At 55.5% G+C, this 24,239-nt stretch overlaps 1 protein-coding gene across 2 annotated transcripts; it reads left to right on the forward strand.

The window, feature by feature from the left end:
- Positions 1 to 1,051: 1,051 nt before the first annotated feature.
- Rapgef3 (Rap guanine nucleotide exchange factor 3) lies at positions 1,052 to 23,768 on the forward strand. 2 transcript variants are annotated; one of them, XM_055626968.1, is made up of 28 exons: positions 1,052 to 1,577; positions 2,003 to 2,215; positions 7,893 to 7,946; positions 8,037 to 8,143; positions 8,299 to 8,420; positions 8,813 to 8,981; positions 9,518 to 9,602; positions 10,159 to 10,219; positions 10,305 to 10,381; positions 10,578 to 10,724; positions 11,058 to 11,170; positions 11,441 to 11,529; positions 11,791 to 11,869; positions 11,979 to 12,138; positions 12,219 to 12,301; positions 12,867 to 12,906; positions 15,057 to 15,138; positions 15,482 to 15,628; positions 18,366 to 18,463; positions 18,829 to 18,954; positions 19,036 to 19,217; positions 19,485 to 19,575; positions 19,679 to 19,729; positions 20,548 to 20,635; positions 20,967 to 21,031; positions 21,598 to 21,652; positions 21,754 to 21,825; positions 23,112 to 23,768. In XM_055626968.1, the coding sequence occupies exons 1-28, from the start codon at positions 1,572 to 1,574 to the stop codon at positions 23,228 to 23,230; spliced, it is 2,781 nt and encodes a 926-aa protein (XP_055482943.1). In that variant the 5' UTR covers positions 1,052 to 1,571; the 3' UTR covers positions 23,231 to 23,768. The 2 variants fall into 2 exon arrangements, with proteins under 2 accessions (XP_055482943.1, XP_055482945.1); XM_055626970.1 differs by having other exon boundaries at positions 19,069 to 19,217.
- Positions 23,769 to 24,239: the final 471 nt, after the last annotated feature.

Consider the following 24,239-nt stretch of genomic DNA (forward strand, 5'->3'; position numbering starts at 1 on the left):
TCTCCCAAGTTCTAGGAACTTAGGCTGTGAGCCAGACTCCTTCCCAAGTTCCCCTTCTTTCGTCAGAGGAGCAGTGACATCTTCACTACTGCATCTCAAAGGGTGGGCACCTGGGAGGTTTGTTCAAAGTGCAGACCTTCCATTCCATGCTAGTAGGGTAGAAGCACAATTTGAGGAGTTAAAATGGCCATGCTAATATGCCCCTGGGGGAGAAAAACCGTTGAGACACATATTAAAACTCAGGTTTTTTAATGGTGTTTAAACTGTTGCATCAAGAAAATCAGTTCTGGTTGGAAATGGTCTTAGCTCTGCTGGATTCCGCCCGACCTCCCCCTTCCTGGTTTAATGGCAGTGGGAAGGAGAAGAGAAGAGGCTAGAGAGCCCTAGAACGCTGGGGGCTGGGGGCTGGACACGCGCTTTCTTCTAAACCCTCATGAACGTTCTGAGCAATTACCGGGCGCCGCGGAAATCGCCGTCCCAGGTCGCTTTCTGTCCACTCGGAAGGAGGAGCGAGTGCCCGCCATCTGTGCAGCGGTGGAAGGTGTGGGCCTCGACCTTCATCTAGCCCGGCAGAGGGGAGCGCTGGGAGGTGAGGGGCGCGGTCCCCCCAAAGCCCAGCCTGTCTTCAAAACTCTGCCCAGATCCAAGCCCCAGCACAGTCCATCCATCCACTCGTCCATCCCCTCTCCATCTGGAACGCAGTCAGTCCCTCCCCTCCGGCCTCAATTTCCCCACCCGAGCCAGTGTGTGCGGTTGGGAGGGCAAAGGTGGGAAGCCAGGCAGCGGGATTCCCCACGGGAAGGCTGCCCAGGTCCAGCCCCGGGAGGCTGGAGACCCTGAACCCAAACGGGAGGCCGGACGCCCCTGGTCAGGAAGCGGTCCTAGCCCGGATTTCCCTCCGGGGTGGGGCCGCCGTGACTCACTCCCTCCCCCTTCGCTAGTTTCCTTGTTTGCATTTCTCCTCCTGGCCACGTGGCGGCGAGTGCAGCCATCGCTGCCCCTAAGCCGGCACGGGGGCTGAGCCTGGGGCATACACCCTAAGGCACTCCCTACCCTCTGGGGCTTCGGCCCGAAGCCTGAGCCCACTGACGTAGTCCCGGGAAGGGACTCCATCAGCTGCTGGTCCTGCCTCTTCCCCTATGCCCACCCCTACAGTAAAGCCAGTGCCCGCTCCCCGCCCCCGCGGCCTGTCCCGGGGAGGGGAAGGGGCGGGCAACGCAGGGGGTGTGACAGCTCCCGCCCGGACCAGTGCCAGCTGCAGCTTCGCTTGAACGCCCTGTGCCAGCTGGCTCTTACATCTGGGACGGAGACGGAGGCTCGGAGTTCGTAGTCTGTGGGGAGGGGCGGGGGCTCCCCCACGCCCCCCAGCCCTCGCCTCACCCAGGGCGAGCCCCCTCTGCCTAGCCCTACATCTTGCTGCTCCGGGGAACCTGTCCTTCTGGGAACTGGCCTTTCGCTGCCCCCGGCCACTCACACTCCAGGATTCCCGGCTGGAGCTGCCCTGGAGCGCGCCGGGGGGTCCTCCAGCCTCTTGCTAGAGCGTGCGCCGCTGTGTGAGCTGGAGAAGAAACATGAAGGTAGGTAAGGTGGGGCCGGGGCCAAGGAAAGCTGCTGGAAAGGGCGGGAGAGGAAGCCGACACGTGGGGGAGTTTGGGTGGGAGAGGGTGGTGGGGAGGAGAGTTTGAGGAAAAGCTAGGGATCTGTGTGTGCAGCCTCACGCCGGGGAAAGGTGGTCATGCCTCCAGGATCCGGGCGGTGGGGTGGGGCAGAAGTCCAGCGAGGCCTGAGAAGGGCCCCCTCTTTGTGATTCAGCTGGAGACCCCTAGGTGCGCCAAGCCAGCAGAAGCCGGGGCAGGTCTTCCTGTCCCTCCCCCGGCTCCTGGCAGGGTTGCCGCACCTCCGCCTGACCAGTCCAAGTCCAGAGGACGCTAAGCCTGGGGTGGTAGTGGGGAGGTCCAGCTCCTCCGGCCGATGGCTGTCCACTTTTCTCCTCACGTCGCAGGTCAGCTGGCCAGGTGAGAACCACTGGCAGGTGGACCCGACTGTGCTGGAGGGTCCGGCCGTGGGGCCACCTCAGGTGGGAGGTCTCCCTGACGTCGTTCCGGAGGGCACGCTGCTCAATATGGTGCTGAAGAGAATGCACCGGCCCCGGTGCTGCTCGTACCAGCTGGTGTTCGAGCCCCGGCGCCCCAGCTGCGTCCAGGGGCTTCGCTGGGTGAGTACCTTCCACCTGGGCCAGGACTGGAAGAGTCCTTCTGGACTGCGTCGCTGATGGGCCAGCCGGCTTGCTCTTGGGTGGATAGAAGAAGGCAGGGAACTTTGGTGGCCATGCGAGTGGCTGAGCACACAACTGGAGCCTGTGTACGCCCTGTGCGCATGGCTGCTGGGCTGCCGGGCTGCCCCATTCAGCCTCCAGTGAGCAAAAGGGCTTTATCGTTTACCCATCACCTCCGTATGCCAGGCATCGACTTACGTGTTGTGAGTTCTCTCCGTGTGGCAGTGGGAGATGTGGGCCAGGTCAAGTGGGGGTGAAATTAGCTTGGTTACTGTTCTTGACACATCACCGTGGCAACGGGCTCCTTTGGTGAACAATTGAACTGGGCTGAATCTGTTTTTTTTTTTTTTTTTTTCTCCTGGGGTGAGGCATTTGTGTGGATAAAGCTTGGCAGCTGGCCACGGGGGACTGAAGAGGTTTCAGAGAGGAGCATGACTGCTGAAGGAAGCGAGTGGGGAAGGCCAGGGAACGTAGGGGGAGATAGAAACGAGTCCTCAGGAATCCTCTCTACCCAACCATCAGGCTTGACAGTCCTGTCTGTATGCTGTGTGTAGGGGTGTGTGTGTGTATGTACATATTTGTAGAAGGCAGAGGGTACTGGGTGGAGGGTGGAGCGAAGACAGGAGTGGGTGGCAAACTTGGGAAGGATCATCTCTCACCAGTAAGTCCTTTTGGGTAAAAAAAAATCACCACTGTTTCCTTTTCCTACCTGGTCCAAACACTGTATACCTTTCTAATAAGGGGTCTGGGTTGAGAAAGCCCCCGGTGGGTCTAGAGGGAGAGACCCTCTGCGCTGGAGTGGAGTCCCTGTTTGCCCCTCCCTCCCTGGGTGTTTCTAATGGTGGGGGAGGGCTGGTCCTACCCCATGTCCTTACTCCTGCTGGGATGTAGCCAGCTGGAACCCGCCCTACGCCTTCCCTTTCAGGCTATAATTACTTGTGCACTTCCTGTCCCCCTTCCCAGCTTGGAGAAGCCAAATGGGGGGGGGGGGGGAGAAGGTCAGTTACCAGGACAATGAGGTCACTGGGGAATCTCTGGGGATCCAAAGTCGGGGAGAGAGTGGAGGAAGTAGTTGCCTTCTCCCCTCAGACCTCAGAAAGGAAGGACCGGCTTATGAGAGGCTGGAAACACAAAGATGGGAGCTGCTGGAGTGTAAAAGGGGTCAAAGGTCCAGAAACAGGCCCTTCTCTGCTAGGTATTGGGGGGGAGGGGAGGGGTGGCAACTACAGTGCTGAGGGCTTTAGGATTGGAGATCGCTGACCCCACCTCTCTACCGTGCTCTTCCAGGAGGGTTGGAGTGAAGTAGGTCCAGGGTATTGCACCTGTGTTTAAAGAGCCCTCTGCCCCCACCCCTCCCCGGAGGCTGTGCCTCTTGAGTCTCTTATGGCTCCTTTGGCTTGTGGAGTGTTCCCTCGAGGGAATAAGTGTGCCTGCGTGAGCCTAGAGCCTGGGGAAGACTGCACCTACCTCTTTAGAAACGTGGGGAACGTGGGGTCACCTTCTGAAGAAGAGTTTGTCAGCGACCAGGACGAGAGAAAATGAAAGCAGGGCACAGCACAGGACTCTCGACTACTTGTAGAAAGGACTTTCTGGCTGTGGTTAAGGTGGCATAGCAATGGGTGAAGAATGCCTTTGAAGAATATGAGGGAGAGGTGAGGCTTGTACTATATGTGGGAGTGGGAGAAAGAGCAGGGTGACTCTGGGTAGCCCCGCAGGCTCAAGCAAGCATGGGATGCTTGACAGTTTGGGGGGAGGTGGCTCTGTTCTCAAAACAAATCCAACAAATAACGATAGTGGCTACGAGTCACAATATATGTTTCCCATGCCCTGTAACGGCTTCACCTTTGTCACACTGAAGATGCTCACAGCAGCCTGGTGGGCTCAGTCCTAACAGTTTCATCTTACAGGTGTGGAAAGGGAGGCACAGAGAGGTCAAGCGACAAGGGAAGGGCCGAGCAGCTGCTGAGTGGCTGAGCAAGGTCTACCTGCGAAATAGCTCTGCTCCCCTCTTGTGTCCCTGCTCCATGTACAACCTGACCTAGGACCTGAGCCATGAGCAAAGGAACTGGTTGGGTGGGTCCCCACACTGTGGCTGTGTGGCTCCCGGGCTGTCCCTCCAGCCAAGCTCTGACACTCAGTGACAGGGAAAGGAGGGTGAGCCAGCACAGCCATCAGGCTAGTGCCAGCACCTCCTATTTCACCGTGAATCCTCCCTGTCCCAGGCTAAGCAGTCACCACTTGACCCGCAGCAGCCAAATGAGAAGCTCACTTGGTCATGAGAGAAACCAGGATCAGCCATAGCCCATATGTCAAGGCAGTACATACATACAAGAAATTGGAAAGTGGCATGGGCTGGAGAGGTGGTTCAGTGGTGAACAGCACTAGTTGTTTTTTCCAAAGGACCTGGGTTCAATTCCCAGCAGCTCACAACTGTCTCACATTCCAGTGCCAAGGGATCTGACACCCTCACACAGACATGCAGGCAGAACACCAATGTGCATGAAATAAAAATAAATAATAACTTGTTATAAAAGAAAGACAGACAGAGAAAAAGGAAGGAAGGAAGAAAGGAAGAAAGGAAGGAAAGCAGCAGGATGTGGTAGAAGACGCCTTTTATTTCCAGCACTTGGGAGGCAGAAGCAGGTGGACCTCTGAGTTCAAGGTCAGCCTAGTCTACAGAGTGAGTTCCAGGACAGCCAGGGCCACACAGAGAAACCCTGTCTTGAAAAACCAAAGGGAATAAAAAGGAGAAGGAGGAGAAGAAGAAGAAATAAGAAATCTGGGTTACTGCATTAACATTTGCCAAGCAGTTACCGGGGCAGCGCTCCGTGGGCTGGGATTATTAATACATCTAAATCATCCCAGGCCAACTCTCTGGGCCAGGCACTGTGATTAGCAGTCCCCTTCACAGAGAAGAAGCTCGCCCGTAGAGAGCATAAGTCAGCACAAGGTTCCACAGCCCAGCTGCCGTTCAGAAACCAGCCTTTGAACCCAGGCATGTGGGGACACACACGTGCCCACTGCTGCCCGTGAACAGCCTGCTCCACGCCTCATCCCAAGGTCCCCATTCACAGAAGCGTTGCAGGGGCGCAGAAGGGCTGTGGTCTCGGCTTGACCCTCGCTCTGCCTGTAGAGTGTTCCCGAGGGCAGGATGCGTCTGCTGTTTCTGCGGCTGTGACCCGCAGTGAGGAAGTACAGGGCCTGGACTTGAGAGATGGTGTGGCCGATGCCGAAAGCTGGGGCGTGAATGCTGTTGACCAGCCATTAGCGTGGATTATGTAACTTTTCTTTTTCTTTTCTGACTGTGAAATAGAACACAAACACCTGCTTCACACAGTGGCAACACCTAGAACCTTCCTTTTCTGGGCAACTGTGTCACCCCCCCCACCCCCCAGCATTGAATTTAACTGTTTTGGCTTTGGCTTTCTTTAGCAAAGTAAAATGCCTAACGGTTGCATGTTTGAAGCTCCTGGTAGACTCTTATGCCCATCCCGTGGGGTAGGGCAGGAAGTGACCAGCTTGGTCATGTGGCCTCCTAGGTCAGGATCATTCCAGGAAGGGCGAGCTAGGGATGTAGCTGAGTCGATAGACGGCTTGCTTAGCGTGCACAGAGCCCTGTGTAGTGGCAATGCCTGATATCCGCACCCTCAGAAAGTGAGGCAAGATGAGCAGAAGTTCAAGGTCATCCTCAACTACTTAGTGACTTCAGCCTGGACTGCATGGGGCCTTGCCTCCCAAAAAACAGAACAAAACAAACAAAAAAATGGGGACTGAAGAGGTGGCCCTGCAGATAAGAGGACTTGCTGACCTTGAAGAGGCCCAGAGTTTGGTCCCTAGCAACCCAGCAACGTTATCACAACTATCTGGGACCCCAGTTCCAGGGAATCTGACGCCCTTTCCTATCATCTGTGAGCACATGCCCATGAACACACATACACACACGCATGCACACGCACACACAGGCACACGCACAAATCGAACAGCAGTAATAATGGAGCCCATACTAGCGCCTGGGCTGTGGGCACCAAAGGGAGCTGGGGCAGGAACTGGGGTGACTTGGGCATTTTGACATGAATAACAAGAAGTCATTAGCACTCGGGCACTGTTTGTTCCAACACAGGGCCTGGGTGGATAGCATTCCTGCCCTCCCTCCCTTCCTGGCTCCTCCTCCCCCTCATTTCCTGTCCTTAAGTCTCTAGGGCTGTGTGTCTGGCACTGCCCTAGGCCCCATGACCTGGGCAAGGATACCCCTGGGACACATAGTGACTTTTCTGCCCCATGCTGAGCTAGCTGCTCATGCTAGACCTTGCGTCTCTGCCTGGATATAGTGAAAAAAATTCGTGTGCCTCGGAGCTTCCAGTCTTAGGTAGAGTACTTGAGTCCCAGAGCCCCATCCAGCGCTTTTCCAGGTCCTTGAGTGTAGGTGGTTGTGATGGGTGGGATGGACTGGTAATGAGACCACTTGGCTCCAGCCCCAATTCACCCACGGCTGGCTGGTAGTTCTGTGCGTGCATGGCTGTGTTATGCGGGGCGCTTGAATTCACCTCAAGACTGGTTTCCCTGGCAGTCACAAGGGAACAGACAGTTTCTGCTCTGTCTACCACACCTAGGATGTGGTGGCATCAGGGAGGTAGATGGGCTCTGTGACCTGTAAAGCATGTGTTGGGAGGGCTTGCAGAGAGTAGGGCAGCCCGCCCAGAGCTGTTCACAAACTCCATCTTCAGATGGTGGGAAAAGAGGGTTGTGAGGGGCCTTCGTGGCTGGTATGCCAGGGTACGTGTGCCCTGGCGTCCCTGCTGGCAACATTGCTACCAAGAGCCTTGTCAAGCAATGTTTCTATGGTAAACTAGTCTTATGGGCCGGCAGGGCCTTACCTGCCCTTACCGGGCTGTGGCTTGTAGTATCAGAAACAAGTCTTCCAAGCTACAGGCCCACCTGTGTCTCACTGAGTAACGAGAGCTAGCACACACACAACCATACAGCAGGTAATGGTTAAACATGCATTCTGCATCGACTCGTGGGAGCCTTCCGAAAGCCCTACAGTTGCTTTGATTTACGCTTTAGAGATTTTGTTCAGGGTCACACCATTAGGACAGAGCCCGGCTCCAGGGTTTGTGTCTTTGTTAAGTGAGCCACAGCCCTAGGAGAGAGGGCCCTGTGGCGGGGCACAGACCTGAGCTTGGGGTCAAGCCTGTAGAACACCTGGGAGCTGGTGTTCCCAGGCCTCCCAAGAGGCTTGAGCCTTGGCCTTTCGTGAATCTTGTATCTTGTCTTCCAAATTCCTCCCGCTCCACCCTGAGCAGCCACACACAGGGCCTGTTTGCCTGGTAGCCTGAGCACGTGTGGACTCCGGATGCACGGAGCAGGGGTCCTGGGGCCTCACCCGCAGCACACTGGTGTGGGAAAATGTGTTTTGTGAGAGTGGCAGCAGTGGAGAACAGGTGGCGCCTTGCACACTGGCCAGCATGCAACACATGATTGTCTGTGGCATAAAGGGTACATGCATGCACTGGGGCCTAGAGTTGGGCCAGGGCAGCAGTGACTTGGGCAGGGAGGGGTCCCAGTCCTTGAGTTTGAAGCCTCCCACTGATCTGCGAACTCTCCCTACTGCCCTCAGACTCCACTTACCAACAGTGAGGAGTCCCTGGATTTCACAGTGAGCTTGGAGCAGGTACGAGCTGAGGAAGGCAGACCTGGGAGGGGCAACAGGCTGCTAAGCTCAGGGTCTAAGCTTGCGATGCCCTCCCTCCCCTCGTCCCAGGCCACCACAGAGCGTGTGCTCAAGGCAGGGAAGCTGCTGCACCGGCATCTCCTGGCCACCTACCCTAACCTCATCCGAGACAGAAAATACCATCTCCGACTTCATCGGTATTTGCTCCCCACCCGGCTCCTGCTCTCTTCCGGGCATCCCGGCCCAGCCCTGCTTCTTGGGGAAGAACTGGACTTGGGCCTGGATTGTTCCTTGGGACAGAGTTCCGTCTCACTCCCACTTTGATTCTCTGGACTCCTTCCATTTCCCACAGGCAATGCTGCTCTGGCCGAGAGCTGGTGGATGGGATCTTGGCTCTGGGTCTTGGTGTCCATTCTCGGAGCCAAGCTGTGGGCATATGCCAGGTGTTGCTGGACGAGGGCGCCCTTTGCCATGGTGAGCTGAGCTCAGGTTGGGCGTTAGGTCTGGGTAAGGCTAGGGAGGGCTGACCTGGGGAGTGGACTCCGTTGGGATTTGGGAGCTGTGGAGAGGCTGAAGGCAGCGGTTCTCAACCTTCCTAATGCTGCGACCCTTTAATACATATGGTTCCTCGTGTTGTGATGACCCCCCAACCATGAAACTATGTTCTTGCTAATTCATGACTGTAATTTCGCTACTGTTGTGGATTGTAACGTCAATAATCTGATTTGCATGATATTTGATACCCTCAAAAGGATGGCAGCCCACTGGTTGAGACCCAGTGGCTTAAGTCGTTGTGATGGTTCTAGAATTACGGCCAATATCTCTTGACCTAATTTTCTATTCTCTGCCACGCCTTGGCTCCCCAGTGAAACATGACTGGACCTTCCAGGACCGAGATGCCCAATTCTACAGGTTCACTGGACCAGAACCTGAGCCTGCAGGAGCTCATGATGTGGAAGAGGAGCTTGTTGAGGCAATGGCCCTACTCTCTCAGAGAGGGCCTGATGCTCTACTCACTGTAGCACTCCGGAAGCCGTGAGTGGAGAGCCCTGCCCTCCGTCCCGACTCCCACGTGTCCTTCAAGTCTCTCAGATCCATCTGGGGGGAAGGACAGGGGCAGCTTTCATTCTGCCTTGGACTGGACAAGTGATCTGAGCCCCTCCAATCCCCCACATCCTAGGCTGTTTCTCCTATTCCTTGAGGGTGTTGGGCCAGAGGGTCTGAAGGCCCTCCTTATCAACATGAGTTTTGGACTGATGCAGGTCAGGGGTTCAAATTCTAGCCCAACCAGCTACTCGCTTGGTGACCTTGGGCCTCTCCAGCTGGCTTCCTGTTCTGTCAGTGGAGCGAGGAAAATAGCACTCACGTCAGCATCGTGAGGGTGGAATGAAATAACTCGTGAAAGGTGGTTAGCGAAGTGCCTGGTACCTGGGGCTCACCCGCCCAAGCCTGGCATTGATAACAGTGGATTGACTGATAGTCACCAACTGGCCCCAGACCCCAGCAGGCAGGTGGGGTGGCTCCTGCCTGGCTCTGGGCCACAGTTCTCAGGGCTCGCTCTGCTCCTGCAGCCCAGGTCAGCGTACGGATGAAGAGCTGGACCTCATCTTCGAGGAGCTGCTGCACATCAAGGCTGTGGCCCACCTCTCCAACTCAGTCAGTACCCAGGCTTGCTCTCTAGCCGGACCTCTTCCTCCTGCTAGAGGGGGCGGGTGGGTGGGTGGAGGGGTTGCCGGCAGTTCCCTCCCCTTTGTCTGTGGCTTGAAGATTTTTCCCACCTGATATCTTCTTTTTTACACTACAGTTTTAAAATTATATCATTATTTTATGTGTGCGTGTTTGCCCACGTCAAACGTAACGTGCACAACATGCAGGCCTGGTTCCCATGGAGTCTAGAACAGGACATTGGGTCCCCTGGAACTGGCATTACAGACGGCTGTCAGCTGCCATCTGGATGCTGGGAATCGAACCCAGGTCCTCTGGAAGAGTGGCCAGTGCTCTTAATCACTGAGATGCCTCCCTAGTCTCTCCACCTAATTTCTTCCCATTAGCCCTCAGTCTAAATCCTGGCTATTTCTTTCCCTTAACTTTGTCTGTGCCACATCCCAGGAACAGGCAGCCTGGCCACAGCTCTATCCTGTGATGCTCTGTCTCTAGGCTTGTCTCTCCTTCCCAAGGCTGCCTCTATTGATCTTCCTCTTTCTATCCTTAGGTGAAGCGGGAATTGGCTGCTGTTCTGCTCTTTGAACCACACAGCAAGGCAGGGACTGTGTGTAAGTTGGGTTGGCCACAGGGTCAGGAGCCATGGGGCAGTGGTTGGTGACAGGAAGGTACATATCTGATTAGTGCTTCTGTCAGTGTTCAGCCAGGGGGACAAGGGTACTTCATGGTACATTATCTGGAAGGGATCTGTCAATGTGGTGACCCATGGCAAGGTAAGCCCTTCCCTCCGGCCCACCACAGCCCACCCCTGGGGTGGGGGGGGGAGGTATCAATGCTTTTTGCTTCATGTCCTCATGAGCCTCCTTTTGGAGAGCCCCAAGGCTGCTGAGCCCACACGTGTGTCTGAGTCTGCCCCTCCCAACATGGGCTGGTTGGTAGGGGTGGGCTGTGACTGAGTCCTGGCTTCAGGGGCTGGTGACCACACTGCATGAGGGAGATGACTTTGGACAGCTGGCTCTGGTGAACGACGCCCCTCGGGCAGCCACCATCATCCTTCGGGAAAATAACTGTCACTTTCTGCGCGTAGACAAGCAGGACTTCAACCGCATCATCAAGGTGCCGTAGGGTGGGAGGCATGGGGGGGGGCGGTGAGGCTGTGGTTCCATGTGGGGCGGCATCACTGGTGTCAGAGAGGACTTGTAAGGGAACTTGGGATTGGCTGGGAGTGGACACCCGCTGTCTGGTGTGAGAGAGAGCAGGGACTGTCGGGTGTGGAGGGTGGGGTTTGGGTCTGTGGAGGGGCTGCAGCTGGGAGGTCTGATAAGGATGGATCTGGAGCAGAGCTGGGGTCTCTAGGAGCCTCTAGGGCTCTGGATTCGGAAGGGATGTGGTACAGGAGCGCTGAAGAGGAGCCTAGTGTGTTGAGCACCCACGTGGCTCTTTCTCCAGGATGTGGAAGCAAAAACCATGAGGCTGGAAGAACACGGCAAAGTGGTGCTGGTTCTGGAGAGAACCTCTCAGGGTGCTGGCCCTTCCCGCCCCCCAACCCCAGGCAGGAACCGGTAACAAGCCCACCGTTTCTCTCCCCACACAGCTCCACACCGCCCTTCACTTAGCCGCACCTCACCCACTTCCCAGCCTTTGCTCCCTTTTTTATGCCATGCTCCTGTCCTCTGCCTCTATGTGGGGTTGGGGGGTGGCAGTATCAGTGCCCCTTCTCCAAGATAGACTAGGGCTGGCAAACCAGGAGGCATGATGCGGTCAATTACTGATGTCTGTCTGGGGAGGGACGATGATGGAGAGGCTTGTGCTATCGGCCGTTTTCCCCCTAGCTATACGGTGATGTCTGGCACCCCGGAGAAGATCCTAGAACTCCTGTTGGAGGCTATGCGACCAGATTCCAGTGCCCATGACCCAACAGGTAGAGTCAGAGGACACTCTGCCTGTTCTATAAGCCATTAGGAGGTCGTTGCCACCTGACCTCATCAGGCGCTAGATTAGTCCAGACTGGCAGTTGGCCGCAAGTGCTCTTGGCTTGGGTGGAGAGCGCTGAGTGTCACAGGGGCTGGGCATTGCTTCCCTTACTTGTACTGGACTTGGGGAGGTATGCTGAAGTTGTGCATACAGCTGTGCTACAACGTGGCTTCTGAAGTCCCTTCCCGTCCCTCACCCTACCCAACAGAGACATTCCTCAGTGACTTCCTGCTGACCCACAGCGTCTTCATGCCCAGCACCCAGCTCTTCACTGCCCTCCTGCACCAATATCCTTCCGGCCCCCGGGATGATGTGGGTAGGGGACGGGATGGCGTGTGGAGGTGGTGTGGTGGGCGGCCTCAGTGGCACGCTGTGGCTCCCTTGACTGGTGCCCACCTTCCACGTGGAGCCAGCAGAACCTGCGGGAGGCAGCGAGCAGGAACGTAGCACGTATGTCTGCAACAAGAGGCAGCAGATACTGCGGCTAGTCAGCCGCTGGGTGGCCCTGTATGGCCCCATGCTCCACTCAGACCCTGTGGCCACCAGCTTCCTCCAGGTACCTGGGGGTGTGGCCGGTCTGCCCATGAAGGTGCAGCCGCAGCCATCTCCCAGGGGCTAACTCTTGGCCCTTCACAGAAAGTCTCAGACCTGGTGAGCAGGGACGCCCGGCTTAGCAACTTGCTGAGGGAGCAGTATCCAGAGAGGCGTCGGCACCACAGGTGATCCTCTGACTAAAGTTCATCCATCACCCTGGTGTGGCAGAGGCTGAGCTGCTGGTGCTGGCCCATCCAGGGCTTCGGTCTAGGCTGCTTGGCCCATCTCACTGGGTGTTCTTTTCAGCCCTCACTCCATTTCCACGTATACTAGAGTCGTTCACTTATTCATTGTGTTCATTGCTCACGTCTTCCCTCTGACCAGTTACTGAGGACTCAAATACCGGTGTCCATTGACCCTCACCATCAACTCCTTTGAGTGTCTCTTGCTTCCCCAGACATCTGTGGGGCAGCTGGGGCTAAAGGGCAAGAGCTCATTCAGAAATCCAGAGCTTGAATCTCTTTCCTGATTCTCCCTCCCTTCTGGCCTCTGGAAATCACCGATGCCAATCTGGGACATAATTGCATCTTGCCCCCTGCCCTGTGTACCCTCCTCCCTACACCCCTCTGAACTCATGGGGAGGGGAGGGCAAGATGGGATTCAGACCACTGTGGCCACTGGCCCTGCCCATGTCCTGCCTGCAGGGGTCCTCCGTGTCCCCCTCACCTCCTCTCTCATTGCTCTCTGCAGGGTGGAGAATGGCTGTGGGAACGCATCTCCTCAGAGCAAGGTGCCTGCCCAGACTCTTGACATTTTTCCCTCTGCCTGGCCCAGCTTCTTCCCCCTGCCCCTCCAAGCCCAGCACACAGAGAATCAAGACCTGTGATGTGTCCTGTGTGAGAGCTACAGTAGGGCACCTTCAGCCCCACCCAGGGGCTTTTATTCCTTCTGGGGTGGGGGTGGGCGATTCGTGCCTGCAGTTGTAGCTGGGAGCTGAGACAAGTGGCTGGCTTCATCTCCAAGGACCCAGGCTTTCTGGTGGGTGGAGGAGCTGAGCTAGTCTGATACGGCCTGTCCCGGGGCTGCACATGGCCAGCCCACTTGTGACTGGAGCTGAGATTTGGTTGAAGGGGGTAGGAGAAAAGACCCGGAAGGAGGTAGGCTGGAAGACAGTCCTGGGGAATGATGCGTTGCGAGGGAACACAAAGCCCGTACTTTTTATTGCCTTCAGCCAACTCCATCAGCCGAGGTTCCCACCGGCTGCTTCCGGCTATAGCCAAAGCTGGCCTCACTGCAGGCCCTTTGCATGGGCCTTCCTTTTGTTGCCCTTTCACCTTCTTAGTGCCTTCTTGTTCTGAATAGAGCCAGAATGTGTGTTCCCAAGGCGACCCGCATTCCACATCTGCAGCACCCCCAGTAAAGCACTCTCACCACGTTGACTGTTCCCTTTGACTCATATCCTCGGACTTCTCATGCCCAGGGTTCCCCTTGTCCTGCCTTCTACTCCCCTTCCTTTCTGCTCTTCCGAGACCAGACTCCCCTCCACGCCCCAGAACTTGTGGTGTGTTGGGTGTTCCTGTCCGTCACAGGAGGTGGGCACGAGGGCGCCTCTACTCCTGCCACACACTGCATGTGGCTGGCACTGAGAAGTCCGTGGCTTGTGAGGCACTATGCTGGATCCTGGCAGGAGGGGGCCCCTGGCTTGTGGGTTCACAGTCACTAGAGAAGCAGAGCTGTGAAATAGTGTCACGATGTGTGAAGTTAGAGGGGGCTGGGAAAGCAAGCAGAGAAAAGCTGACTCGCTGACTTACCACGAGGGCTTAGAGAAGTGTCCCAGGAGCTGAGGACAAGGAGGGTCCCGAGGCAGCAATGGCGGCAGGAGGGGAGGCCAGGAAGGCCCGCCGAGGTCTCCCATGGTCCCTGCTATGAAGTGTTGAGAGGTGATAGGACAAGCAGTGTTGACTTCTATCCCTGGCTCAGTGTGGCTCTGCTCAGGTGTGCTAGAGCAAGTGACTGGCTGCCCCTGAGGGGTGCGGCAGGTAACAGATCTTCCTGGGTAAGGGGAGGGTGCTGGGGACCCATTCGAATGGAGAACCTGGAAGAAAGTGGGGAGGAGCCTGAGCTCTGAACTGCAGAAAGGAAGGAATAGAGAAGGCCGGACAAGGGGACCCCTGGTTGCAGTAAGTTTGAGGCAATGAATCGTGGATGTGGATGTAACTTTAAGGCCAGGGCCTTCCTGAACCCAGCACAGGTGGTGGCGGTTTTGAACATTGTCTGTGTTCAGGTGGCTGGCCTTGTGGGGACTCTGAGGAAGCTGTCTAGCAAGAGGCAGGGAGCAGGCGACCAGCTCCATTTAGAGCAGAGAGCAAGTGTTAGATTTTTAGAGCGTCGAGGCCAGATGAGCCCACGTTAAGACAGCTCCTCAGCGAGGCTCTTGAAGGACGAGGTCCCAGAGAGCACCACAAGTTTCTAGCCTGGCCATGTAGCAGCGGCTGTGTGCCCTTTGGCATATGACTTACCTTCTGGGAGCCTCATTTATCACCTCCATAAGACTAGGATTAAAAGTATTTTTCTCCAAGGACTACTGTCAATACTTAGGTGCCCAGAACAATGCCCACTTTGTAGCAAATGTAGCTAAGGGAAGGAGAAAAAAAAAAAAAAAAAACTGGGCGCAGGCATTTTCATCCCAGAACAGCTCTGGCCCTGTTTATGGAGGTGGCTGAGCGCCCCCCCTCCATCCCTGCCCCTGTATCAGATGACTGACCTGCATTTGACCTCCATGTCTCCTTGAGCCTGGCTCCTTGCCCTCATGTGGCCAGCAGGGCCCCTGGCAGTAGGATGCTTTGGGTTCCCTGCTGGGGATGACAAAGGCCCTCCCTGCCCCTTCCTTCCCCGTGTGTTACCTCTGGACTCTGAAGCCTTATTTCTATTCCCTCCAAGGCCAGAAATGGACCTGTTTGGTTCCCTAGCCAGGAGGAGCCCCTCCCAAGCAGCACTGCTGCCATCCGAGTTGGGGACAAAGGTGGGTGACTGAGCAAGCCAAGCAAGTATAGACTGACATCGATCGGCATTGCTGTCTCTGCCTCTTTTGCCTGGCTGTTGGTACTCTGGGCCGGGCAGGGATGCGGTCTTCCTCGGGCCCTTTGCTGTAACTGTCAAGCAGTCAGCCACCTGTGCTCCGTCCCCAGGCCCAGGGCTCCCCACTGGGCCTTGGCACCAACCTACTATGCTTCTTCTTGCATCTCCTATTCTGGCCTGTGGGAGTCTTCCAGATGCTGAGCTAGTAGGGCCCTGCCCCTCATGGGATGTGGAGACCAGGCACTGCTTCCAGCTCATCTCCTCCTCCTCCTCCTCCTCCTCTCCAGTCCCCTACGACATCTGCAGGCCCGACCACTCAGTGCTGACCCTGCAGCTGCCTGTGACGGCCTCCGTGAGAGAGGTGATGGCAGCTCTGGCCCTCGAGGACCACTGGACCAAGGGGCAGGTGCTGGTAAAGGTCAATTCTGCAGGCGGTGAGTGTGTCTCTGGATGGATACTCTACCCTGGGAGGGCACCCTCAGATCCACACCCGCACCCTTGAACTCAGACCATTGTGTTCATGCCCCAAATTTGTGGCAGGATGACTACACCTCTGGCTGCTTCAGAAGCAATGCTCAAGGCCCAGCCAGTTGGTTCTCTCGCTGGCTATGGCTCCCGGAGCCGGGGATGTGAGCTCTCTGTTTGAGCTGCTCATATGTTAAGCAGAGATAATAAGATGCCGTGCCTCCTAGAGGGGATTTGTGAGAATTAAATGAGCATGGTGTTTTAGAATGCTGTCTGACATGTGTCATTCTTACATACTCATTTATTCCTAATCACTATCTCTTGAGAGGAAATTTTGACCTGTTTTTTACAACCATGGAAACCAGAGCTCAAGAGAATTTGGCCTGTTCCCAGAGCTATTGGAGTTAGGGAGCGTGTGGCTCGCCTTTGCTTTTAGGTAGCCCTCCCTCATTAAGTCATCCATCAGATATCCCTAGTTTGCTTTCTGATTTGTGGTAAAGAGCATGGTCAGAAAAAAATTTGGTGAGGCAAATGTGCATTACAGCTTAACAGCCCATTGTGAAGGGGAGTCAGGGAAGAAACGTAGCACAGGGACCAAAGCAGAGGGCACGGAGGGGTGCTGCTTACTGCCTTGCTCCCCATGGCTTGCCCAGCCCGCTTTCTTATAGGACCGAGGACCACCTGCCCGGGGTGCCTCTGGTCACCTTGGGCGGGCCTTCCAGATCAATCATTAATCAATGAACCACCCTGAAGACTTGCTACAGGGCAGCTTGACAGAGGCATTTTCTCAGTTGAGGTTTTCTTTTCCCAAATGAGCCTGGCTTGTGCCAAGATGACCAACTAAGCAGCATTGCAAACATTTTCAAAATGTTTCTTTTTTATCATTTTATTTTTATTTTATGTGTGTGGGTGTTTTGCTTAAATGTGTGGTCTGTGTGCTATACATGTGTTTGATTTCCATGAAAGTAGGATGATGGGGTTGGCTCTCCTGAAACTGGAGGTACTCCCACCAAATGCAGGGAGTCGAACCCTGGTCCTCTGGAAGAGTAACCGGTGTGTTTAACTGCTGAGCCATCTCTTCAGCCCTCAGGAGGAAACATTTTGGAGAGTCAGCTATGCAGCAGCAGCAATTCATTAGGTGCCAGGATTGCTACAGCAGCTATGACAGATGAGGCGGCAGAGAACACAGATTGGGCTCCCCGAGCTGTGTGAGAATTCCACATTAACCGCTACATTAGCAGCTGGGGACCCTGGGCCTCTAAATCTCCACGTCCTGCCTGTCAAGTGGGCATTGTCAGCACACCGTTCCGAGCGCCTGCTGTAGCCATTAGATACCCATAAGGCATGCAACCTGGAGTATAGCACATCTCTGCCCAGACTGCCATCTAGGTTATCAGGACGTGCTTCCGGAAAATTTGAAAGGTTAAAAGCCATTGTTATCCTTGAGTAGTAGCCTGGGCCTGATGGCCAGGAACTGGGGCCATCAGGGAACTGTGGCGAGGGTGGCCAGGGGAGAAGCCCTCTCTTCAAGAGTGACCAGAGACTGGAGCTCACCTGTGGGCTCAGCTCAGGAGGCACTGCCCTCTGCTGGTTACCTGGTGAGTTACCACTGGCTAAAGTCTCATTTATTGAGACCGTAGGGTCTCAATAAATGAGACCGTAGTAACGAATGCTAGTAACGAATGCTCTATTACGAATCTCCTAAATTACCTATAAAATTAATATAAAAATCACCTCATCAACCTGTGTTTATAAAGCTATACACAAAATAGAAATACAAAATAGGTGAGAAAATGGATTAAATAGAAAATCTAACTTTTTCTCTCCACACATGGATGTCATACTTTGGAATCCACTGGTCAAGGGCCTGGAGACTCAAAGAGTCAAAGTATTGGCCAGTCCACAGCTGATGAAAGTCAACACCGAGGAGTAGATAGGACATTTCCTAGTTTTCAGAGGGCTTTATTAATTATTTTTTATTATTATTATTATTATTATTATTATTATTATTATTATTATTATTAATACAGCCTGCATGTATGGCTTTAGGTCAGAAGAGGGCACCAGATCTCACTATAGATGGTTGCAGCCACCCTGTGGTTGCTGGGAATTGAACTCAGGACCTTTGGAAGAACAGCCAGTTCTTAACCTCTGAGCCATCTCTCCAGCCCTCAGAGGGTTTCTTATACTCATCCTTTACTTGCACCAGCCATGCTTATAAAAGTGACCAAGATGGGGCTGGAGAGATGGCTCAGTGGTTGAGAGGTTTGACTGCTCTTCCAAAGGACCTGGGTTCAATTCTCAGCACCTACATGGCCGCTCACAACTGTCTGTAGCTCAAGTTCCAGTTGATCCGACACCCTCACATAAACACATGAAGAACAAATACCAATGCACATTAAATAAAAATAAGAGATAACATAAAAAAAAAAAAATAGTGACCTAGGAAATAGCTAGGGTGAGTTCTACAGGCCTGGATTTATGGAGGAAACTGAGGGCCAGGGAAGTGGAGGCCTCATCCGGATTGACAGGTCTCAGGTGCTGCCTGAGTGGATGCTGCAGGCCGTGTCTACACACCTGTGTGTTTAAAGTCTCTCTCCAGCCATTGCCGGAAGAAGAAAACTCTGAGATAGGCAGGGCCTCCAGCTGGTCCCTGGCCTCCCTCCCAACCACCTCCCCTCAGCACAGCGCCTGCTGTCTCCACAGATGTCGTTGGCCTGCAGCCAGATGCCCGTGGTGTGGCCACATCCCTGGGTCTCAACGAGCGGCTCTTTGTTGTCGACCCACAGGAAGTGCATAAGCTGGTAGGGACAGGCAGGTTGCCAGCGCCTGAGGAGCTGGGATGGGGTGGGGAGGCAGGGTGGATTCTGGGGGAGGGCCACAGAGAAAAGAGAGAGGTGTCTTGTGCTGGTTGCTACTGAGTCTTCACAGGGAAGAGGGAGGGATGGCCTAGCGCCTGGAGCTTCCAAGGGGAAAGAGGGGCTCAAGCCAGAGCCCCAGCATGAGGGAGCTGTCAGAACAGTGACCTCTTTAGGAGAGCCCATTTCAGTGGCCACAGACCCAAGAAACCCCTCCACTTCGAAGTGCCCTCTCTGTCCACTGCCCCTCTCACCACAGGCAGGCTCTTTGTCCCGGGTCCTCCCTGTATCTGAGTGTTCTTCCCCTGCAGACCCCACACCCTGAGCAGCTAGGACCCATGCTGGGTTCTTCTGAGATGCTGGACCTGGTGAGTGCCAAGGACCTGGCAGGCCAGCTGACAGACCATGACTGGAACCTCTTCAACAGGATCCACCAGGTGCAGGAGGTAGAGCCGAGGAGGAGGCTGTGGGCAGGACACCGGGCCTAGCATGCTGACCTGGCCTCTGCCCCCGTCCAGGTGGAGCTGATCCACTATGTCCTGGGCCCCCAGCACCTGCGGGATGTCACCACTGCAAACCTGGAGCGCTTCATGCGCCGCTTCAACGAGCTACAGTACTGGGTGGCCACGGAGCTCTGTCTCTGCCCTGTTCCGGGGCCCCGGGCCCAGCTGCTCCGGAAGTTCATCAAGCTGGCGGCCCAGTGAGTGCCCGTTGGGACAGTGGAGTGTGCGGGGTACAGAGGGATAGTGGGATGTGTGGAGACGGTAGGGCGTGTTACCACTCCTGCAGCCACCCTTTCTTACCCCCCTTGCCTACCCACTGTGTTGCCTAATCTGCCTTCCCTTTGTCCCCCCCCCCCCATCCCCAGAGCCTTTGCATCCTAATCCACGCCCCTAATCCCCCTTGCAAAGGCATCACTGGGGATGTGGCTGCTTCCTCTGAGGGTGTCTGGGTCTTGTGCTCACAGCCTCAAGGAACAGAAGAATCTCAACTCTTTCTTTGCCGTCATGTTTGGCCTCAGCAACTCAGCCATCAGCCGCCTGGCCCACACCTGGGAGGTAGGTGCTCAGAGCTGCCAGGGCCAGGCTTCATCCCTCCTGGGGGATGTTAGGGTGGCTGTCTTTTCCCAGCCATGGCCTCTCCCCTTTCTCACCCTCACAGCGTCTGCCCCATAAAGTCCGGAAGCTGTACTCCGCCCTGGAGAGGCTGCTGGTGAGTGCTGGGCCCAATCCCACCTTCTCTGGACCCCGACTCTTGGCCTTTCATGGCTTTCAGTGCCCACCTGGGGCCTGGATCCCTCTGTAGTTGTGGGAAGTGGCTGAGGGTGTGTCATCAGCATAGTGATAGGGGCCTTGTGGTATACTGTCCCCATTGCTATTCATGTAGGGGACACTTGCCCTGGATATAAGACTGCAGCAGGCCCGGAGACATCCTGGGTCTAAGATTTAGGAGGAGGTAGAACATACCAGACTCTAGCTGCTCTGCCCCAGGGTTCAGGCTGATGGCCAAGCACGACAGCAAGGACAAAACTGAAATATTCTGTGAACGGAAGACCCACTGTGTGTGAGGATGGAGGGTGTCCCTGGCCTTTCCAGGGCCCTTCAAGGGCTTGCAGGCTGGATCTGTAAGACAAAAGTGAGGAATGAGTCAGGGCTGAGCCTTCTGGAGCTTTTGAAGGTTTTGTAGTGTTCTAGAGAGAAGAGCACCAAGGTGTTTTCAGCCTTGGATGTTCTCAAGAAAACTGGTCTTGTGGGCTCCAAGGTATTCAGGGGAACACACCCATCAGAGAGAAAGGCTGAGAGAGGTTTCCCAGAACCCAGGAGGCCTCTGTGAACAATCACCATGAAGATTCCCTGGGGCTAATGGGAACTGAGAAAGCCCAGCCCCAGCCGGCTTTGGTCTAACCCAGACCCTGCCTCAGTGCCATCCTATGTTAGGGAGGCTGGCTTGGAGCCTCTCCAGTATGGCCTGGGACCCAGGTGAGCATGGGTCAGTGGTGGGCTATCATGTGCAGCTTTTTCTCCTCACAGGACCCCTCATGGAACCATCGAGTGTATCGGCTGGCGCTCACCAAGCTCTCCCCTCCCGTCATCCCCTTCATGCCCCTGCTACTCAAAGGTAGGACCCGAGCTCTTTGCCTCCAGCCCTGGGCTCATTCTCATGTCCCCCAACACTCCCTGGCGATGACAGCTGAAGGGCTGACACACAGGGCGGGCTGAGGTAAATTAGGAGTTGACAAGCCGAAAGAGGTGTCAGGGACAGAAACCTATCAGGGCTGTGCCGGAGGTGGGTGGTTGAAGCCCCGAGAGCTAGGGAGTTGCTCCGGACACTGCTGGAGGCTGAGGGCAGCGTGGGCGGCATGTGTCCTATGCTTCCTGCTGTTGGTCCCTCACCTTTCCTGGGACACAGGAGAGTTTGGGGACCCGTAAGCAAAGCCATCCCTTTGCAGACATGACCTTCATTCACGAGGGAAACCACACGCTCGTAGAGAACCTCATCAACTTTGAGAAGATGGTGAGTTCAGGAAAAGTGGGCTCCCACCTCCATTGTGGGTCGGCGCTATGAAAACCGGCCTGGGAAGGGGCAGGGGTGGGTGGGAGAACCCCAGCCGCCCCCCTGCCTCCCGTGTGCAGGCAAGTAACACAAAACACTCTACCCCCAACCCCATGTGCAGGAGGCTGCGACAGAAGGATTCTGTGGTTAAGAACAGCCTGGGCTACAGGGACCTTGTTTCAAAACAGAACTGAATATTTACTGTTAGACCGTTCCTTACTCTGCCGCACATGGGAGGGTCTGCCTTCCATTGGAGCTACGGGGATGACAGCCTGGAACACGACAGTGTTCAAGAAGAGCACCTTCACGGCCTTTTCTTCTTAGCCTTCCCCAGTCTCTGTCTACCAGCCACTGCCGAGGTCCCATTGAGCTTCTGGGGGTGCTGGCTTGAAGCAGCCACACCATGTCTTTTCTAGAAACCCAGCCCCTATGACCGTGGTTCCACGGGAGCTTGACTCCCAGCTTCCCGTACGGAGACCACACTCCGGGGCCACAGGCCGGTTCTCATGTCTTTGTGTTGTCCACAGCGAATGATGGCCAGAGCGGTGCGGATGCTCCACCACTGCCGGAGCCACGGCACTGGTAAGAGGTGGTCCCCCTGGGGGAGGGCCCCTCGGCTCTCCCCTCTCCCAGGGAGGCCCAGCCTGGCCATCTCCCTGACTCTGCCCATTCCCTCTGCTCAGTGCCTCTGTCACCACTCAGAAGCCGAGTTTCCCACATCCACGAGGACAGCCAGGCGTCAAGGATCTCCACATGTAAGAGATGGGACGGGGGTGCTGACAGCAGCTGGCAGAGCCAGGGGCAGAGACAGGCACTGCTCCTCACCCACGTTAAAGAGGAAGTAACGGAGGAGGAGCTGGCATGCTGACTCCAGCCCATGTATTTTTCTATGGGAGTTGCATGTGGTTAAGGGAGAGCCATAGCATAGGGCACTCATCATGATGCCTGTCCGGTGTCCACAGATACATCCACGCTGATAAAATATTGAGCCTTTGGCTCAGTCCAAGTAGGGCACACATGACCTGGTTCTCTGCTGTCCACTGCCTCTCTTTCCCCACCACAGCCACCATGCTGAATTTTGAGTTACTCACTTGTTTTTTATTTTATGCTTTGTTTATTGATGGATTGGCTGATGTTTGACACAGTCTTGCCTCATGGCCCAGGCCGGGGTTCCAAGCTTGCCTCATATCGGTGTGCTTTTGGTTTCTTTCCTAAATCTCACATCCACACGCTTAATACAGATTACAGTAAGCTTGGTTCAGGTTTTATCTTTGTTTGTGTATGTTTGCCCATGTACACATGTGTAGGGATAGATGCCATACATCTGTATGCATGTACACGTATGTGTATGTGTGTATGTGTGTATGTGTGTATGGTCCGAGAACAACCTTGGGTGCTGTTTCTCTAGCACCCGCTCTCTCCTTTTCTGTGAGACAAGCTCTCACTGGCCTGGAACTTACCAAGGAGCCCAGGCTGTCTGAGTGGCCCTCAGCATGGGGGATTACAGGCGCTTACAAGACACCTGGCAAGACAACCGGTTCACACCCTGAGCCTTTTGTTTGTTTGGCTTTGCTGGCCTGTAACATCATGTAGCCCAGGCTAGCTTCAAACTCATCAAAGATCCCCTCGCCTCCACCTCCTGGGTGCTGGGAGTAAAGGCATGCGCCACCATTCCTGGCCATTTTGTTGCTGTTTTGAAACAGAGCTCTCCATCCACCTAGGACTCTCCATCCTCCTGCCTCAGCTTCGGAAGCTCTGGGACTATAAGCGCGCACTACCACATCTAGCCTTTTTAGCTCCTCTTGAACTAGAGAGGAGCGACTCTGCTGAGGTCAGGGGGTGGGGGTTCCTCTTCCTTCACGCTTGGCAGCCACTGCCCTCCTGACTCTGTGGTGGGAGAGATGCAAGGGCAGAGGTCTGGGGACTGGTGTGAGAGGGTGCAAGGTGGGGGTGGGGACACGGAGGCTGCTCCCTGGGGAGGTCAGCCGGAGGTGTGGTGAAGTGGCTGCGGTGCCTCCCTGAAGGCTCTCCTCTCTTCCAGGCTCTGAGCAGTCCCTGAGCGCCCGGAGTCCAGCCAGCACCTGGGCTTACGTCCAGCAGCTGAAGGTTATCGACAACCAGCGGGAACTGTCCCGCCTCTCCCGGGAGCTGGAGCCATGAGGAGCGAGGGCTGCAGCGGGCACTTCTCTCAGAGGAAGCCAGAGTCTGTGGGGCCAAGAGGTCCAGAGGCCAGCCACAGCTGGGCGGGGCTCTCCACGAGTGGACTCAAGGCCCTGGAGTGGGCAGTGTGGAGGCAGCTATCCCCGCTGTGATGACTGTCAGTTATGGAGAGCTCTAGTGTGAAACTGAGCTGGCCACAAGGCCAAGGAAAAGGGGACACTGAGGCCCTGGAGTGGGCAGGAGAGCTGGGAGGTGCAGGACTCTGGTTCGGTGGAGAGCTCTCCCACCAGGCTTTTTGCACATGCAACCATGCCGCTCAGCGGTCGCCAGGCCCGGGGCTTGTTTTTTGAGGGGCCAGAGAGCTCACATCTGTTCCGTGTGTGCGCACTGGGTGGGACCTTGCCTGGGAGAGGATGGGGAGTCCTGCTCTTCTCTCCACATATCTGAGATAAACAGCTGGGTGTTGGCAGGGCTGTTGCCTAGAATGGTGGTCCCTGTGGAGCCGCGCTGTTCCCATAAATTAACAAAGATATGTGTGTTCTGCAGCCTGGGTGTGTGGCGCGGAAAGCGGGTGGAGGAGGTTGCTCCCTGGGTGCAGAAAAGCAGCTCCACCATCTCCGGCTGGGCTCTGGGAAAGCTAAAGGTTGCCCAGTCGGGCTCCTGTGTTGTCCCAGGCACTCAAGGGACCATCAGCTTTCTGCAAACAACCAAGACAACCAAACAAACAAAAACTATGAGTCCAGCTGTCCCTAACATCTCCCACCTTCCCCTTCCCCAGCCCTGCTCTCTCCATCTTCCTTTGATCCTGTTGGGTGGCATATATGCTGAGCAGAGGGAGGAGACCTAGGGTGAGGTCAGGGAGGCCTAACTGATTTCTAGGAAATAGGAATAATTTGTCCTTGGTGATGAGTGTCATGTCCTGCCCTCGTCCTCACCCCACGAACATTCTGTGGCGGCTAAGGCCCTCTTCTCCCTGCCTCTTCAGTACCTGCCTGGGCAGAGTTTTCAC

The sequence above is a fragment of the Psammomys obesus genome, unplaced genomic scaffold, assembly GCF_907164565.1.
Source record: "Psammomys obesus unplaced genomic scaffold, mPsaObe1.curated_primary_1811, whole genome shotgun sequence".
NCBI classification, from domain to species: Eukaryota; Metazoa; Chordata; class Mammalia; order Rodentia; family Muridae; genus Psammomys; species Psammomys obesus.

Bases quoted from the DNA above. Each gene is read 5' to 3' on its own strand.
- Rapgef3 (XM_055626968.1), top strand. The intron at 8,982-9,517 runs GTGAGTGGAGAG...CTGCTCCTGCAG, and splicing joins ACTGTAGCACTCCGGAAGCC to CCCAGGTCAGCGTACGGATG. The intron at 10,382-10,577 runs GTAAGCCCTTCC...TCCTGGCTTCAG, and splicing joins ATGTGGTGACCCATGGCAAG to GGGCTGGTGACCACACTGCA.